This window comes from Macrobrachium nipponense, chromosome 35 (assembly GCF_015104395.2).
Source record: "Macrobrachium nipponense isolate FS-2020 chromosome 35, ASM1510439v2, whole genome shotgun sequence".
NCBI lineage: Eukaryota > Metazoa > Arthropoda > Malacostraca > Decapoda > Palaemonidae > Macrobrachium > Macrobrachium nipponense.
The window spans coordinates 33,359,483-33,375,273 of record NC_061096.1 but is presented as its reverse complement, the minus strand read 5'-3'; the positions used below and the strand labels follow the sequence as shown (position 1 = coordinate 33,375,273).

The 15,791-nt window shown below is 45.9% G+C and overlaps 1 protein-coding gene across 1 annotated transcript in view; it reads right to left on the bottom strand.

The window, feature by feature from the left end:
- LOC135208568 (ran-binding protein 9-like) overlaps nucleotides 1–15,791 on the bottom strand; it is a 116,146-nt gene that overhangs the window by 98,304 nt on the left and 2,051 nt on the right. The window contains exon 2 of the mRNA XM_064240896.1: nucleotides 4,982–5,093. Within this exon, the coding sequence (XP_064096966.1) occupies nucleotides 4,982–5,093 (112 nt within the window). The remainder of the gene's footprint in view (nucleotides 1–4,981; nucleotides 5,094–15,791) is intronic.

Here is a 15,791-nt window from a genome sequence, read left to right as displayed (position 1 = left end):
ACCAAGCTCCTGAAGTCCGTGATTTCCCAGTAGGGCTCCCCAACCTGTGTCCGATGCGTCGGAAAAGAACTGTAGGTTCGGGAGGATGGGTCGTAAATCTAACCCTTCTTCCAACCTTGCTCGAGAGAGCCACCACCTTAGGTCCTCTTTTATTTGATCTGTGACAGGAAAGATAAATCGAGTCTGGTTGTGTCTTCCTGCACCAAGAGGCTCTCAGGAAAAACTGCAGAGGTCTCATGTGCAGTCTTCCCAACGTCACAAAATTTCTCCACTGACGTCAATTTGCCCAGGAGCCTCATCCACTGATTGGCAGAACTTACCTTTTTGTCCAAGAACTCCTGAACTGTCTCCAGACAGCCTTGAACCCTCTTCGGGGACAGAAAAAAGCCCGAAAAACTTGAGCATTCAGAATCATCCCCAAATAAAGGATGCTCTGAGATGGAACCAACTGGGACTTCTGTTTGTTGACCAGAATTCCTAACTTTCTGGCAAGATCCAGAGTTGTTCCAAGGTCCTTCATGCACCGACTCTCTGATTCCGACCGGAGAAGCCAATCGTCCAGATAGAGGGAGATCTTACTCCTAATATGTGCAGCCAGCTTCCTATCGGGGATAGAACCCTGGTGAAAACTTGAGGAGCGGTCGCTAGTCCGAAGCAAAGCGCCCGAAACTGAAACACCTTGCCTTCGAACATGAACCTCAGGTACTTCCGAGATTCGCGATGTATCGGAATGTGAAAATAAGCGTCTTGCATGTCCAGAGAGACCATCCAATCCCCTGTCTGATGGACTCCAGAAACCGACCGAGTGGTCTCCATATGAAATTTTGTTTTCTGGACATGCAAGTTCAGGGCGCTCACATCCAAAACTGGCCTCCAGCCCCCTGATGACTTGGGAACTACAAAAAGGCGATTGTAAAAGCCTGGAGGAAAATCCCCTTCTATCTGTTCTATCGCTTCTTTGAGAACAAGCGCTTCCACTTCTGCGGCTAGCGCCAGAAATTTGTCTGAGCCCGGAGAGTATGCCTGGAATGGAATTGGCACAGGTGAGAGCGAGGGAGGTGAAACGAGAGGAATACGATAGCCGAACTTGAGTACTTGCACTACCCAGGCTTCTGTCCTCCTGTTTTCCCATTCCTCCCAAAAAAGAGCCAGCCTGGCTCCCACTGGTGCATGAAGAACCGAGCTTTCATTTGGAAGGTTTGTTAACCTTGGCCGAGGCCTTAGACTGAGGTCGCAAATTCGATTTCGGCGAAAGAAGCGCTTGGGTTTTTCTCCCTCGAAAAGGCGCTTGGGCCAGAGGAGAAACCGAAGGAACAGTCTCCACAGGAGCTTTAGGTCCTCTTAGTAGACTGTGCCAGTAAATCCGAAGTAGATTTCTTATCTAGCGCAGACGAAATTGACACACTACATCGTCTGGAAAGAGGTTATCTTTCACAAAAGGAGCAACAAGAGAGCCGACTTCTGTTGGGACGTAACCCTTTTAGAAGCAAAGGAGCACCAAAGTTGCCTTTTCTTAAGGGTACCAAAGGCGATGAGCGAAGCTAACTCATCACATCCATCCCTAATGGATTTGTCCGCACAGGACAGAACACCAATCCAATCCTCCGCTAACTCCTGAGAAAGAGAAGGACAGTCTTCGATCTTGGCCGCTAAAGCGCCAATAGTCCAATCAAGGAAAGCTAAAGACTTCCAAAAGTTTAAATTGATTCTTTACAACGTGGTCCAACTCAGGCGCTGTAAAGAAAACTTTCGCTGCGGCGAAAGCAGATCTTCTAGAGGAGTCGATTAAACTGGAGAAGTCTCCCTGGGAGGAGGCAGAAACTCCCAGAGAAGGAGCTTCCCCAGTTACATAAAACCTATACCTCTTACGAATCAAACTTAGAGGGAGGGTAAGCAAAAAGAGACCTTCCCATAAGTCTCTTTTTTCATAGACATCCATTTCTCCGTCTCTTTCAACGAATGTCTAACCGCTTTAGATAGAACAAGTTTTGGGAGGAGAGGGTCTGAAGTTTTCCTCCTCATCAAAAAAGTCGTAGTTGGGGAGCGCGGAGCCGCTTTCTCAAAATAATCTGGATAAGATACCAGAAGAAATCTAAGGAGGACGTGAATAAACACGAGAGGTGATGTGAATCCTCCTCCTCTACTTCTTCTTCATTCTCCGATACCGCCGAAGAAGTAGACGGAACTACAACCGGATCTGAAGGTTTCGAACCACCCTTGGACTCATTCATCCAGTTGGTTAACATCTCTAAAACTGCTTGCGCAAAGGCGCAGAGACGAATCAAAAACAGTTAACGTAGGCTTGGAAGAGCCTAAACATGTTCCAGCAGGAGGCGGAAAAAACTACTTGCGCCCTCGCTCGGAGCCGCCGAAATTCGAGGCGAAACAGGCGCATCAGGCGTAACAGACGGAAAAAGCGCCTAAAGAAACACCCTTAGAACTGCTAGCTACAGCGCTAAAACCACAATCTCTACTAGTAGATGGAGCCGAAAAAGGCACAGATTGAGGGCGACGACAAGCCGCTAACGGCCGAGCGCAACCCTACTCTCAGGCTCCTTATACCGCTTGATGGAGGAGGCGAAGAATCGGCGCCTGAACGCCTCTTTAAGGGACGCGAAACGGGCGAATCTCGCCAAGAGCGCCGCGCGACCGTTGACGAATCGCTTGAATCATTCGAAAGGCGTTCTGACCGCAACACCTTTCCAACGCTTAACGAGCCCTGTTGAGGCGCAACAGGCTAACAAGAGAGGCGCCTGTCTGTGGCAAATCCCGATCGACTCCCTTGGACTTCCGGTATGTTCTCCCGGTGCGGGGGAGCTGGACAGTGACCTTTGTCTAGGAGACGTGTCAGGACAGACAGACGCACCCTCAACTACACTCTTACCCGAAGCCGCTTTCTCCAAAAACGTCTTAACTGAATTACCAAGTTGCAACACCGTATTCGCTAGTACCGAAAAATTTCTGATCTACCTCGATTCCAGACTGGCAATGGTGTCGGAAGAAAACTACACGGGAAGCCGGAGAAGCGGGATTAGTAGGAGGAATAGGAGGTGTAGTTAAAGGAGACATAACAATTTGAGGAGAAACAGAAGGAACAGAAGCATCGCAAGACGAAGCGGAGCTAAGTCTACTTTCCCTAAGCGCTGCTTTTCTAATTCTGTCTTTAGCTAATTTCTCCGAGTATGAACTAAAAAACTTCCATTGAGAATCAGTCCAATCACTACACTCGTTACATGTTCGATCTGCTGAACAAACTGTCCCCTACACTTAACACATTTAGTGTGAGAATCATATTCTAACTTGGATAATCTAGTTTTACATCCTGAGATGCAAAACCTAACTCCCGACGGACTAGAATCCGACATGGCAACGCCTAAATAAAAAGCAAAATAACAACAACGCCAAAAAAGAGGTACTTCACCAATTCCGAAGATCAATTCCACAAGAAAAAAAACGAAGCAAAGTATCCAACCGCACCGACCACCGATGTTCACCGGACGCCGGCAGGAGGAAAAGAATTGGATTCACCTGGGCAGTTGTACCTGGTTCTCCCGCGAGTGGAGGGAGATGACGTCATCACCACAGTGTTGGCGACGCCGACGCGCTAAATTTGAATTTAGTATCCTGCCGCTCGTGGAAATCACGGCTCTATAATTGTTCGGTAAGAACACTACAATAAAATAGTCTATATCAAAGGATATGAAAATATAGTGTAATTTGCATCATCACTACAGTCTCTGATATGCAGTATAAGTTGTAATGGTTACTTACCAAAAATAGGCTAAAACATCACAACATAAGTACTAGTATAGTAAGCAAAAATATGTTATCCTCTACCGGGCCCAAAAACAAGCCCGGAATACCCAATGACCTCCCCACCCCTGAGTGACTATTGACAGGCCCGCTACCCATGGTACTACCACACCATCTATTTATTGGGCAAAATGCCAGGTCGTGCAATAAAAGTAACTTTGATGGTTTATAAGAAAATAATAAAGAAAAGGAGGGAAAAAATATTTTGTTGACATATGCACACAATTACAAAGGCATTGGTAGAGTTATGTAATAGATTCTGAAGAGTAGCATTTTTGTCAAGATAGCCGCAACACTGGACAGTTGAAAAATTACACCGACGCATTTCTCGGATTAATAAAAAAAGGGAAAAAAAGCTGATGGTAACTAGTAAAGAAAAAAGAAAAATACACAGAGAAGACTGTGGATGTATTGTTAAAGCAAGGCACAGCCGTACACTCACAATACTGCACAATTCATCAAATGTAACATACAGTGTCATAAGCACAATACTGCTAATGAAACATGACATTTTCAGTTCCCAAAATGTATATGAAGAGCAACTGGGAAAGCAACATGAGAAGAAGAGGAGGATTAAGTGGTGGTAGATGGACAAGCCACACTATCGATAAAGGATTTCTGTTACGTTAGGAACACAGAAATGACAAACCAATAAAATTCCAACAGCCTGTATCCCATTAGTAAACAGCAAAATGTATACGCCTTGTATAAGGTCTACTATACTTCTCAATACTAATACATGAAAAGTGTGAAATGGGCTTCTCTCAGCACCCGAGGAGTTGCAGCCCAAATCTTAGATGAGAACTATGAAACAGGAAGCAAGCTGAAGAAGAGGGAAGATTTGAGTCAATACACAGGACAGCATTACTGGCAGAATTTCACAAAGTCCTTTACATCGCAGTGTTAGGGGTGATGGTGTGTTAGGGGTGGTGATGATATCAATAAATAATGAGTAAAAATGTACACCATAAAAAGTACCAGTATACGTATCTTTTAAGAACCATTTATTTTTCATAACTTAATTCCACCTTAACTTATGCCAAGTTAAGAAGATTAGCACTACCAGTTTCTGTTTCTTTGCACAATTTCATACACTACTGAACATATATGAATGGAAGCAAACCTTTAAATTATAAAATAAACATCTGAAAAGCTTCAAACAACTCACCCATCTCTGCCTTTACTGACAATTTTCACTTCATAGTAATATAGACCACATGCAGCAGGAATAGGATTTGTTGCACGTACACTAGCTGCATCTTTGTGATTCTTTCCATGACCTGCAATTATTAAGAGAAAATTAAAATATACGTTAACCTACAAAAGTGGTACAGATTGCTTGAAACAATTTCTAAGAGAAATGGAAAGTAAAAAATGTCAGATAGCAATCACATTGTATTTCCAAAAGGTCAAACAGAATCATAGACTTTTCCTTCCACTCCCTCTACCTCTACCACGTCACACCTGCCAGAAGAGAAGCTCTGAGACGAGCTAATCTCCTCCTCAAACATGAAAGTACTATGACAACAAAAATGAACACTTTGATGATCCCTCTGCACTTATGGAATGGAATAATAAAAGATAATAATGCTGTACAGAAATAAACATTTGTTTGTTTTGTGTGTATGTCTTCAGACCAACGGTACAGCAAGAATTGCTTGAACATGTTTGTGCCAAATCTTTATCGTCACCATAATTTTCTTTTAATCTCAAAGTCAGTGCGTGGAAGACTCAATGAAATGGATGAGTATTAGCATGTGCAAATATATGCACAATATTAATGTTTTTTTTTTTTTAATAATTTACTCAAGTATAAAAAATAAACTACAGTACTATGCACTTCTTAAAATTTTTTATGATAGTATTCTATTCTCTTTCCAAGTGATTTTCCAGTTGACCAAAATAAAAGTTGTCACATGACTTTTATGGGATTTGGTATGGTATACCCCTTGAGGGTGTGATAAAATTCTTTATGTTATAGTAATTGCAACATTAACTGTAGTTTTAAGAAGATGGAATATCTTTGAAACTACTCTAGTACTCAGGTTTCCATGAGAATTTTATAAATGCTTCAATTATGAAATGAGCCATTTAAAGAGTATTGCCAAATCCTGAAAATGGCTCATCAAAATCAGTGACGCCAACTAGGTATTAAGCAGAGTAGTAGGCCTAGTAGTGGTGAAAGCAGGATTTTCTGTTTTAGGGTTCTCTGTTGTCATTGTAGTCTAATACTGCCACTTTAAATGAAGATTCTGATCATATGTACCAAGGATAGACACTGGTATTACTAATCACATGTATATTATCATCAATACTCAGGGCTATATGTAGATAATGATCTACAGAACACTGAAGTGAAAACTGATTTCTTTACTGCTTTTGCCTGGATAAAAAGTAATAGACAAATATATTTGTATGTTTTATGCATAAACCATATTTAAAGCCATTCCTACTTCCATGTATTAGACAATCCACATTGGGAAGGCTAACATAATTTTCCATTTCCACACTAAATGTTACTGATGACAATAACTCGACTAATGTACCAAAGGAGGAAATTCTGAAAGTATTTATTAAAATAAAATGTATCTACTTTCATACATACTCCAATGAATTCTATTATGATATTCTTAAAGAATGTTGTACCAACCTGTCTGCTCTCAAAGATTCTACTGGGGGAAAATTCACAGTTATGCATGGGGTATATATCATATATATATATATATATATATATAATATATATATACGTATATATATATAGATATATATTACACGTATATATTACTAAGACTCATGCTAATATGAGTATTTTTCAAAGATCCTATGTACTTAGAGAATATTTGTAACACATCAAAACTCATCTTATAATCAATGCTAAACTGCACATTATTCATTTATCATGTCTACACGCTCTTTATATTTGATATGAAAAGGTACAAATTTCAGAATCAACAAATCAAACACTAATATGACTACATACCAGAATTTCCACTGGTCTAAGCATTCCAACTTAAGCAGTTTCTACCTGAATGTTCACCTGGTCTTAGTCAATGCCAATTCTCTACAAGGTTCTAATCATTCCTATTGGTTTGCATCCTGTTCCTTATTCCTTACACTTTCTGCTACTATTTAGCTACAAATATGACAATTTGTCGAAAATTGCATTTTTCCTAACTATACAAACCTGAGGTCCTTTAACCTCTTCATTACCGAAAGTTTGTTTGGAGGTAGGTGGGTACCACCATTCAAGTCTACTACACCGCACCGGGTGCATAAAGGTGGTATGCGTAGTACCACCAAAACTCCTCTTTTCAGATAGGGACTTCCAATCATTCTGTAATTTCGGTTTGAAGAGTTTGGAGCAAAATAAACAGTATGACACGATGCCAGACGTATGATGAACCCAAAAAAATATTATTATTGCTTATAGTAGTGTGTAGGTGACAGATGAACTGCGTCTCAACAAAAAATCACAAAACCAGACAAGCGTAAACATGTAATAACTTCTACCCAAGTAAAAAACCAGTTGTATCATCATTTACTGTATTTATTTATTTATTCACATTACATTTTACAAATAAAAGATATGAACACCAGATAAATGAAGGTAGAAATAAAGCCTTATAGTAACTTTATATATATAAAAAAACCAAACCAGAGAAAAAGCGATTTTTCTGAGGACAAGAAACTTGAAAAATTAGTTTAGATACCCCTGATGCCCCTAAAGTTGTTTTCTGTGATGAAACTAATCTTAGAAAAAACGTAGAAAATGACATTGACCAATTTTTGAAAGATATACTATAAAATTTGCGATTTCCATATTTATTGGCGGGGCTTTCGCTTTAAGGTTTTTTGCTCTTTTTTTGTTATTACGTGCTTATTTACGGTTCTATTTGTAATTACTTTATGTGCATGTTCCAGGTGCGATATACCAACATTCTGTAAGACCGAATTTCTATTCAAGACCGTAGTTTTCTCACCGACCACCAGTGTCCCTTGTACAAGGGACACTGAGTTTCACATTTTTTTTTTCATAAAATCATTTATTTTCCCTGTAGGATGATAAAACTAACAGAGAATATGCGTTATTATAGTGCTAATAATACTGATAATTTCATTAGCCTGTCTTGATTAGTGTATTTTGGCAAATATTTTTACGATCGGCACCCCTCCAAACTTGAGTCACTACCGAGAGATTCAGTTCGGCAGCAAAACGCAATGTTTACATTCTGCTCACCCACCCGGTAAAGAAGGGGTTAACAATAGGAAGTAGCTAGCGGCAGCTGGAACGGTCGTAAGCTTCGAACAAGGGGAGAACGGTAGTTAACTGCTTGTCCGACAGTCGCGCGCCGCGCGACTGGGAGGTAAACAAATCACTTTTGCTTTTGGCCCATGCAAAATACGCAGAGTGAGGGGTGCATGAGGAGGGACTATATGTAAAGGACCTCAGGTTTGTATAGTTAGGAAAAATGCAATTTTCGACAAATTGTCATTTGTTCCGATACGTAATACAAACCATCGGTCCTTTAACAATAGGAAGACACTTCTTGGTGGGAGGAATCTGAGTCTTTTGATGAACAGACTGGTGTTCGTCCGGTCCCTGAATGCCTCCCTGGTCGTAAGAGCGAGGGAGGGATCCAAGCCTCTGTCCGATTGATCGGGGTGTGTGCACCGCAGGATCAATGGTCAGACCTCTGGGCCGAGTACTAAGAGAGAGGCAAGCGTATCTCTTCGTACCAGCAAGCAAGAACTTGTTCCTGTTTGCAAGAGGCGTAACATAAAGTATGGGTTGTCTCAAGCTGGCATCCACTTCCTCCCCTTGTTGAGGAAGTGGTGGATATACGCTCCTATCCCTAGTGAAAGGGATAGGATGGGGCTCTGTTGAGTAGCTCACCTGCATCTTGTCCTTATCCAGCAGGGTGACGACCGTGTCCCTCTAACCACAGGTAGAGGGGAAGAAAAAGATGGGAAGAGGAGCCAGTCACACTCTCATTCACTCATCCATTCTTACGGTCACACCAGGACTCGATGCTGTTCAGCCTGCGAGGGTCTGGGTTCGCTACACAACGTGTTGAGCAGCCACCACGGGTCCCAAGGAAAAAGATCCAAGGACCTGTGGGCAATATCCCGAAGGTAGAAGGAAGGGCATGTGGTCTGGTTGGACCAGACCCCTGCCTTCAGTACCTGCGCCACGGAGAAGTTCTTGCGGACAAGGCAGCATCTCCTTCGCATCGAAGGCGGTGAAGTCCATTAGGGAGGGGATTGTGAACGACTCGAACCAATCGTCAGGGACCGAAGGGTTCTGAGTCTTCGCTACGAAGTTCGGTACGAAATCGAGCGTCACGGATCCCCATCCCCTGGATGCTTGACTTCGCAGAGAAGTCATGCAGTTCCTCAGAGGAAAAGAAGGAAATAGTCGCATGACCTATCCCTCTTCTCTACTTCGTGATGTCCAGTACCCATACTGGTCTGTCCGTTTGCCACGAAGTCTCTCGCATCCTCCTATCCCCATGCAGCGAAGTTCTCGGTAGTGGATAGGACACCGACACTCCATGGTGGGTGTCAATGGTATGGTACTGTGACAAGCTATTAAAACGAAGTAATGATTGCTCTGTAACAACCGAACTAAGTCAACAGCGTAGTTCGTAACTGACTCGGGCGCTCTGACAGCTGCCGACTGAGTCTGACTGCGTTCGGTAGGAGGCAAGTTGTCAAAGCATCCGAGTAAGTCACGTGACCTTCGCCTTTAAAGGGTTATGCCGAGAGACCAAACAAATAATGTATTTGTTTGTCACCAATGCCGGACAGCGAGGTGATGATTCTCTTAAGGCATGTGCCCAACAGGCGAAAGTCAATTGCCTTCTAGAGACCGAGGTCCCTGAAGGTAAAACATCTCATGGTTGTTGAATCTCAGCTAAGGAGAAACAACACTATGTACCGTTGAAGACGAAGGTAAGATATTGAATGCAACCTACGTCTTCACAGATGAATCGAGAGAAGGATTCTCAAGATTCATAACCTGTGCTTACAAATGACTGAAAACGCTAACCGCTATTTCATTGCTGTCCGGTGAGAAGTCGTAGTTGCAATGAAAGCGGGGCGTTCTTCAGTAATGAAAACACAGGGGAAAGCCGCCTGAAGAACTGCTTCTCATGGGCTGAACATTTGGAAGTAGAGCTGTCAGGTCGGAGAGTAGGCGATGTCTTCTGACACATCTCGTAATTCGGGTTGAACAATGAACAATTATACACCTACGAATACGAGATATTTTGAAGACAAACTCAGATGTCTGCAAAATCATTCGCATTATCGCAGTGCGATGCAGCGGGAGACTTGTACAGACTTCTGTTACCGTGCGGTAAACAGAAAGATGAAAGAGTCCAAGAGATATCTCTGTTGAAAATTCTCGCAATGTCGAAGGCGATGGAATCTAGCGTCACAGCAGTAGATGGTCCTTCATTATTGCGAGAATCCCCATTAATCAGAGACCTAAGTCCATGATTGTTGGGCAGAGATACGGTTCGGTAGTCAATCAAACCAGGGGAGAGAGAGACATAACTGACAGTGCATCTCAGAGGCCCAGCTGATACTAAGCTGCTGTCAGGCAGTTCAATACGCAGTAGTTGAGCCTGATCTCTCGCCGACTCGTCATCCTGAGTTGCCATGTAATCCATTATTCCATGAAGGAATGCGTTCGGCTAGAACTACCGAGCATAAAAGATATGCTCGAGCAATTATATTTAGGCGAAACGAATTTCGGTAAATATAAAAGTTGAAATGGTGTTGTCGTGACCAAAACCATAAGTATATAAAATTGAAACTGAAAAACTCCTGGGAGGTTGCAGGCAACCCCGAGTTGCAGTTCAATTAGAATACTTCTCTTCTAAGTCGCAATCCGTAGATAAACTAGGATATGCGCCTACCCCTCGGACAATTCAACTGCTTAGTAGAATCATGTCGCGAGGTTAATATACGTAGTATATTTGTAGGATTCTGAACAACGATCTCCATCCTAAATTCTTTCCTTCAAGAAAACAAAATAAGGATTGGAGATCGACCACCTTCGATCTCTATCAAAGAGAGTGAAGGAGAAGTCTTCCTCGAAGGAAAGCTTCAATGGTGAACAGAATACTAAGACGATAGTTCAAGCCAAACTGGATATTCCCGTCCGATCTTCTCTATTCCAGGTTGGTCGGCCACTGTGAGATAGTTTCTTTCAGCAGCAGTCTTCTTCCCAATGCTAGAAATTCCAGGAATTCGAGAATAGGCGAGGTTCCGATTATCGTGTATATCGGGGATTCTCGTCTCGCTCACGTTGGACCGTGGTCTCGCGTAAGTGTTTGGAGATCGTAAGAAACTCGAACACTGAATGCGCTAGAAATTCCGTAGAATTCTAAAGCAGTCTGCGAAACCACCAACCGAATTCGTCAAACGATATCGGCTGGTGGTCCTCTCGATTCCCGTAGAAATCGAGAATGGGGCAGGATTCCTCCTCAACGACCGGGCTTACGTCAGGTAGGACCCGAAGGCCCCCCTCCCCCCGGTAGCGCAGTCCCGAACGTGGGATCCTACAGAGAAATCTCTGTAGGATCCCTCCCCTTTCCCTCGTAGCCGTAAGGAGAGAGGGAATGGGGGAGGAATTGGATACTCGCTCGCCTTCCCAGTGGAACTAGCAGTAGGAGAAGGGTAGGAGCAGCCATCACCTTGCGGCGATGGCCTCTCAGAGTCTGGGAAAACGTATCGTCAGGAGAAAACGTTTTCCCGCGGAGGGTTACGAACTCTCACTGTAGGTAAGGGTCTGCCGCCACTGTCGTCTGGGTGGGGCTGATCGACACCTGACAGGAGAGAGCCGATACCGTCCTCCGACTCATTCCAGTCCTCGTCGAGGTCGAAACCTCTCAGGAGGACCGAAGGAGTATTTAAATACGGTGTCCGAAGACACGTAGAAACGCCGCTGTCGCAGTAGAGGAGGTGGAAGTTGCTTGATCGATCGGCCAGAACTGAGAGAGCCTTCTTGTCCGGAGACGAGAGAGACTGGTTCGAGACAGAATCGGCAAGCTCCGATCGCGGCAGACCCACCGTCGGTTTGGGTTCCCTCTCGGGCCCCAAAACGACTCGAGCAGAGACGTGGGCTCTGCTGGTGGAGCGGCAATGCTTCCGCAAGGTCATTATGCTGACGAATCAGCTTAATGGACTTCTGCAAATTCCTCTGTATCTCGGGAGTAAACCGCGTCTTGCGGAGTAGGACCGTCCAGTCCCTCCAACAAGAACAGATCCCGAGATACTCCTCCTTCAGAAGGAGGAACAGCGGCAGACCCCTGACGGTCGCCTCCAGCTACTTGCGCGTATGTCCTGGTCGGTCCTAGAACCGTGCCTGGTCCATACGGCGTCATAGCGGGATCGCGAGCGGCGCACCTCTCGCGATCCCTCATAGGTACCTCGCTCCTCCCGGTGTAGCCCGAGGAGGTTGAAGGTACAGGAGAAGGCAGACCTGACGCTCCCCCCTAGCTCGCTGGCAGGACCAGCGTGCTTGGAGGCTGCTGCTGATCGTCCACCCGCGGTGGCGATCGAGCAGCAGGCCTAGCTTTGCCGCTCGCCTGGGGCGAGAGGCTCGGCTGAGATAGTCGACTCTGATCTCTAGCGTCAGGCGAGCTGTTGCTGGTTACCGGCTCCGCCCGGTCCCGATGGGAGCGGCGTCAGGTGACCTGCTAGGCTCGCTGTCGCGGAGAGACCGCGAGCGTCCATCTCGGCGCGTCGAGCCGCTGGTACCAGCCGTGGCTGGTACCGACGGCCGCGGGGACCCCTTCCTCGCCTCAACTCGTGGCTGGTCAGCGACCGTCACGTCAACCCGAGCAGCCAGCTGGTCGCTGCGAGAGCGTCCACTGGCCTGGCGAGAGTCGTCTGCACGACACTCGCCAGTCTTCTGCTCCGCGCTTCGGTCTTGACGGCGAGCGAGCTCGGGTGTCCAACGGAACTTTGGCTGGACGGTCTCCCGCCCGGTGAGGGACCGTCCACCAGATGTCCCTCGGTACTTCTCGCTAACGAGAAGCCGAGGCGGATCCTGGTTTAGCGGCAGAACCGCTAGAACCAGGCGAGGAAGTGCCAGCCGAAGCTGGTACTCCTCTGGTCCCCGTCTTCTTCTCCTTGGTAGAAGAAAAGACGGGCCCTGTTCCCGAGGGAGCAGGGGACCAGCAGAAGAGCTCCCCGAATCGCCGGAGCGAGACGGGCCCTTAGAAGGTCCCGAAGGAGCCTTCTTAGGGGGGAAAACCCGGGTTACCAGCTGGTCGCTGCAAGAGCGGCCGCTGGCCTGGCAAGAGTCACCTGAGCGTCTCTCACCAGCCTTCTGCTCCGTGCCGCGTCTTGGCGCCGAGCGAACTCTGACGCCGAAACTTGGCTGCACGGTCTCCCGAGGGAGAACGTACACTCGGGATCTCTCGCGAACGAGAGACCGAGCCGGAACCTGACGTAGCGGCATCGCCGCTAGCACCAGGCGAGGAAGTACCAGAGCTAACCGATACTCCTCTGGTCCCCGTCTATCTCTTCCTTACGGAAGGGGAGACGGGCCCCGCTCCCGAAGGAGCAGGAGGACCAGCAGAAGGACCCCCCGTCCCACCGGGGTGGGACGGGCCCTTAGAAGTTCCCGAAGGAGACTTCTTAGGGGGGGAAGGCAGCCTTCTTCTTCTTCGGCTTATGGGCCTTAGAAGTCGAAGGGGAAGAGGCAGCAGCAGACGATGAAGACGAAGATGACAGCTTCCTCTTCTCCTCTTCCTCGTCAGCTCACGCAGGACAGTCGTCAGGTCCTCCATCCAGGCCGGAGCCGCTAGCTATTGCCGAAGCAACACGGCCCGACTGCACCTGTCCGGAAGGACCTGGGACTGGGGAAGACACACCGTGGGCAGGACAGCATGGACAGGTCAGGAACCAGGAGCGACAGGAACAGCAACCAGCTCAGGAGCGGCAGAACAGCGGTAGCGGTAGACCCATAGGGACAGCCAAGCCAACAGCGGGAATCACATCAGCGGCAGGTACGGCAGGCCCAGCGATCGCCTCGTAGAATCATCGGCAGACAGCGGAACCTGGGTCCTGGCGGCCGGTACCAGGGGCGAGCTGCTGGAACAGCGGAAGTCTGGGGCAGGCAACACGAAGAAAACAGGCGGCGGCGGCAACCCCACCTCGGTATGGCGGCGGCCCTAGTAGCGGCAGACGGCGTCATCGACACAGCATGGGGAGTGTAGACCAGGAGGGGGGGGAGCAGCATAAGTGGCCGTGGTAGTAGTGGAGACCGCCCCAGACCTCGCTAGACGCTGCAGCAGCCCGTGGATGCTAGGCACGCCCTGCCGCCGCGGTGGTCCATACCTGTCCAAGGTCGTCTCCCACGGATGTAGCACCTGCGGTAACATAGATAGATTAGTAAGAGGGGTTCCCTCACGCACGGGGGGAAGACATGCCCCATCCCGAACGCAAGGAAGACCCCAAATACAAAATACAACGAAGAAGCTGAGCGGGGGGCAGGAAGGAAGACGAAGAATCGGATACCAAGGGAGTCGCGGGAGAGCTTTCCGACGACTTCCTGGCAGACCTTCGCTTCCCCTACCCCGCACAGCAGTGAAAAGTAATATGAAAATGAAACAGAATACTGCCCTTGCGATTCACTTCATAGAACTTAAAGGGGAAAAAGATCAATTCCCGGGTAAGAACGGAAACTTGATCCAATAATATGATGCTATCATAAAATATATATGAAAATGAAACCGAATACTGCAATTGCGATTTCACTTTCACATAAAAAAATCGTAAGGATCAATTCCCGGGTAAGAACGAAAATTGATCCAAATTAAATTTCATGCAAATAAATAAATGAAAATGAAAAGAATTTTGCAATTGCGAATCCACTTTCATTGCATTCTATTATACAAAATTAAAAGGCTCGTGCCGAGCGCAATCACACTCTCGGTAACGAACGCACAGGGCAAAAATATAATGAAAAGAGTACTTACATTTTTCAATTACACACTTTCGCCCAAAATACATGACTTGGCGCGAGCGCGCCCGCCCTCGGCACCGAGACATAATTCAAGGGTTCAATTCATGAAAAGAGAGGAAATCGCCGCATCTACGGCGATAACTCCATGTTGGTTCATAATTAAGTAATGAAAATGAAAACAGTGTACTTACAGTTTCATTTTCAAGTCAAACAAACCATTAGTAGAAAACACAATATAAACAAAGCATACGACGATGAAGCGGGCAGAGAGCGATGACGAACACGTCCTTCACACCCGCGGCCGAAAGCAAAAGTGATTTGTTTACCTCCCAGTCGCGCGCCGCGCGACTGTCGGACAAGCAGTTAACTACCGTTCTCCCCTTGTTCGAAGCTTACGACCGTTCCAGCTGCCGCTAGCTACTTCCTATTGTTAAAGGACCGATGGTTTGTATTACGTATCGGAACAAATTTCAGTTTATATTCCATTTGCATAAGTACTCACCTCTTCATTAATAAGTTAAAGTACTTCATAATTACAAATGAACACAGACACAATTGACTCTGTAAATGTAATTCAGCACTACCTCAAAAACCCATTTCAGGTATGTTATGAAAATCTTATACACGTACATACAAGGGTTACGATAACATGCTGCTACTGTAGGCACTTTCTTATAACTTTACATTCCATTTCATGAATACCACAGATGTAGCTAAGGGACTGGGGAAACAAACAAAAGGTGGTTTGTAGCAACACTTATAGTAAAAACTGCTAAAGAAAGAATGCACTCAAACTATCATAGCACTGCATACTTTTTCTTTTCTTTTTTTTTTTTTTAAGGTTACACTCTGACAAAGGCTCTCTGCAAGACCCATAAACTCATTTGTCACATACACAATAATAATTCATAGAGGAAATCAGAAATTTGTATGGCGGTACTCCACAGTAATTGCCAAGTCCGCACTGTCGTAACACTCAGTCCTTCTGGTATCA